The sequence below is a fragment of the Thermobia domestica genome, chromosome 9, assembly GCF_964235325.1.
Source record: "Thermobia domestica chromosome 9, izTheDome1.hap1.1, whole genome shotgun sequence".
Taxonomy (NCBI): Eukaryota; Metazoa; Arthropoda; class Insecta; order Zygentoma; family Lepismatidae; genus Thermobia; species Thermobia domestica.
This window is the reverse complement of record NC_137462.1, coordinates 76,650,409-76,653,833: the sequence shown is the minus strand read 5'-3', so window position 1 is coordinate 76,653,833 and position 3,425 is coordinate 76,650,409. Positions and strand designations below refer to the sequence as shown.

The 3,425-nt window shown below is 34.7% G+C and overlaps 1 protein-coding gene across 1 annotated transcript; it reads right to left on the bottom strand.

Annotated features, from left to right (window-relative positions):
- Positions 1 to 1,212: 1,212 nt before the first annotated feature.
- On the bottom strand, positions 1,213 to 2,631 carry LOC145660896 (uncharacterized). The gene has a single exon (XM_081726328.1). It carries the CDS (start codon positions 2,629 to 2,631, stop codon positions 1,213 to 1,215), a length of 1,419 nt encoding a protein of 472 aa, XP_081582454.1.
- Between the last annotated feature and the right edge of the window lie 794 nt (positions 2,632 to 3,425).

Sequence of the window (3,425 nt, the reverse complement as noted above, 5' to 3'; positions counted from 1 at the left end):
CCCTGAACAATATTATTTGCTTTAGAAAAGAAAATTATCCTCTGGGTGAAAATTCATCCGTTCTAGCAACATCAGTTTAAAAAAATCATCTTAGCACTTGAAGGTTAAGGCAAAATAATTTTTGCATTTTTTCGGTGAGTATTAATTTTAATTGTAATTTTATTATATTCCATGGATTTATTAACCATTGTCTTCTACAGAGACATAATATAGTGGGAAGTTAATGGGCATGGAAAGGGGGGCCTAAAAGATAATCCTGCGGGGAGCCAACATTTTTACGTTACGCTATTGAGTTCACGTTGAGTTAGCAAGAATTTGACGTTGGTAATTGAAGTTTGATTAAGAAAATAAGATCTTAAACCTTTAGTACTGCAGTTATAAGTAAGACATAATAGTTTAGTGAATAGTTCACAACGTTTGTACTGATCATCTTTCCTTATTTTTATCGATTTCGAACTCAATTTTTGCACGGCAGCTTACGTAATGCTGACATACATGATGACAATTTATTTGAATAACGGGCCATTGTAACTAAATTAAAATAAAGAATGCCTGAAATTAGATTACTTGACAAAGTTCCACTCTCAATAATTAATTTGGAGTGAACTACATAGTATATGTTTATATAACATAACAAGGTAATCCGATGACTCCATAATCACTCGATCTTAATCCAATAAGCTTTTCTACGTTTAGAATTTTGAAACCTTACTTGAATGCTGGAAGAAGTCGAGACTTGGATCATGTCAGGTAAAAAATAACCGCTTAAAAGATTTCTCTGGATTATTCAAACAAATATAGTTAGACGTTTGGAGAAGTCTATTGGGAAAGATGACCGATACGTGTTTCCATCAGTGTAATGTATCTATTATCACCAGTTTACTCAATGATTCCACATCTCTAGCCATCCTGCACATTAAAACTCCAGATTGAAATGCATAATGTGTTACAAGTAACCTAAATGTGTTAAAGTTACTGACCAGTATATAGCACACAACACCTGTAAGCAAGGGCGGATTCAAGGGGGGTAAGGAGCTATAGCCCCCCCTTGACGCTCAGGTTTACACTGGATAAAATGGGCTTCAATTCTGCTTTACACTGGATAAAACTGCAAATTATGGTTTAGCCCCTCCCTTGATCATATCCTGGATCCGCCACTGCCTGTAAGCATTAAAATGAATAGATTAACAACATTAAAATGCTTCAAATGTTTCATTTCCGTAAGAGTTGCTGTGTTATTTCAATGATAAAAGCAAGGAATCCACAAGCATATCCAATTCCAGCTATCATAAAAGCTCCCATCAAGTTATCAAGACCAAATGCTACCTTAGAATGTCTGTCACTATACTTTAAAATAATCTTATAGCGCTTCCGGTAGTGATAGGAAGTTTCATCCTTCCATTTTAAGAGAAGTCCTGACTCGAAGGAAATATCATTGATAACAGAAAGTGGATCAGTGAAAGGTGAGCCACGTCTTAAGTAAAATACCATAGGTGAATAGAACAAGGACTCTGAGCTCTTATGATATAATGGCGTCCCATAGGCATCATGGTAAGTTAAACCTAATAGGTCTGCTGTTTCATCCAAGGTAATTATCACAAAGTCTCTACTAGTAATAATTCTTTTAAAAGTAATATTCAGATTATCCTGAGTAATCCATTTCTCATATAGTGCTTTAGAAACGCTGTCTTCCCTGTGTTGAAATATCTGAGGTACAACAAAATGACCTCCGAAAGGTAATCCAGAGTCAATAACATCTTCTATGTTCCTCAAATACCCATATGTCTTTGGTTTTGTCATGAAACCAAACAACGCTGCTTGGTAAGCAGTGTTAATAATTAAAGAAGGATACACCCAAGCAAAGAACAAAAGTCTAAGAAAGAGACGTGCATCTGGCTTAGGCACAGATATTCCTAATAAAATGGACAAAACATATAGGATTGACGATTGGAAAACACACACATTTCCCGGAGAGGCCACATAGTACATCACCTTAAAACTTAATACTACAATGGCACATGAAATCCCAACACAAAACCATGTTATGGTTTCCAAAGGAAATAAGATATTCATCCAATGAGGATATTCTTGTGGTTCTGGAATAATACATACATAATGAAGAAATTCATGCGAAAGAATATTGTCGAAGTATAACACTGTGTTCACACTTGGTATCATTACTTTGAATCCAGCATCATATTTCCCGGTAAACAAATCCATGAAATCTCCTGTTAAAGATCCATTCCAGAAAACTTTACCCATAAATTCAGTTGCATTGAGAAAATTGTTTGGCTCTAGAGAGAAGTTCAACTTATCAGCAAACGTTAACAGTAAGTTCCCAACAGTTCCTACGAAAGTAAAATCTTTCTTTTCATCTTCACTTACGAAAATGTATGGAAAAGCAAGAAAAGTTGTTATTCGCATAGGACATCTATGCAAATTCCGCATTTTATTCGGAAACAAGTCTTCATTCACAGTGAAGCCATTGTTGTTCCATCGATCTAAAAGAACTTCTTGGAGTTCGAATCTGCAGTGGCTTTCACAGAAAGGAAAATAAGTGTATACCGACACGGAATTGTTTCCTTCAGGAGAAAGCAGTCTCTCATCTGATGTACCAACAAGCAAAATCATATTCACTAAGTTTTGGTCTAATGCAAGACTGAATATTGTTTTCAAATCTTCACTTTTGTACTGAAGCAACACCAACACACATCTTGATGGATGTCTCCAATACCTTATGGTCGAAATTATGCTTATAATATCATGTATGATTAACGAATTCTCCAAAAATAAAATATAATTTACACTAGCGGTTTCGTTATATATAAGCGTTTTCATCTGATGATTGAAAGTTGAATTATTAGCAGCTCTTATGTTCAATACTAACAACACTATTATATTGTCCTTACTAATAAAAATAGTTCCAATGTCGATTGGTAATTTATCATAAATAACTAGTACAGTTGATCCACTAAAATATGTTTCTACTATATAAGTAGAACACTTTATTAAATAACTGCTTACATTGTTCATAATTGTTTCATGTTTGCCATACAAAGTTTCATCCGAATTTTGAAACCAAGCCAAGAACAAAAATATCATCCATAACATGTTTCAAACTTCTTCTTACCTAGAAAGCATTCAATACATGAATGGCTTAAAACAAACTATTATCGAGCAGAGAGTTCGCTACCTCTGAATCGAAGTTCCTCTCAATTGCTTAAAGATATTGAATTAAGGCTGGAAATTATATATATTGACAGGGAGTTGAGCCCGAAACCACGCACACCAAATGCATTCGTGCCTGTGAGAGATGTGATACTACATGACAAAACAGAACAAAATGGTATAAATTGTCAAAATGACTGCATCCTTGTACTTTGCATTCCCGGAAAATTATGTGTCCGACCATCTGATTCTAAACC

What these genes read in the sequence shown, in the direction of transcription:
- LOC145660896 (XM_081726328.1), bottom strand. Translation starts at nt 2,631, where the DNA reads ATGATTTTGCTTGTTGGTACATCAGATGAGAGACTGCTTTCTCCTGAA.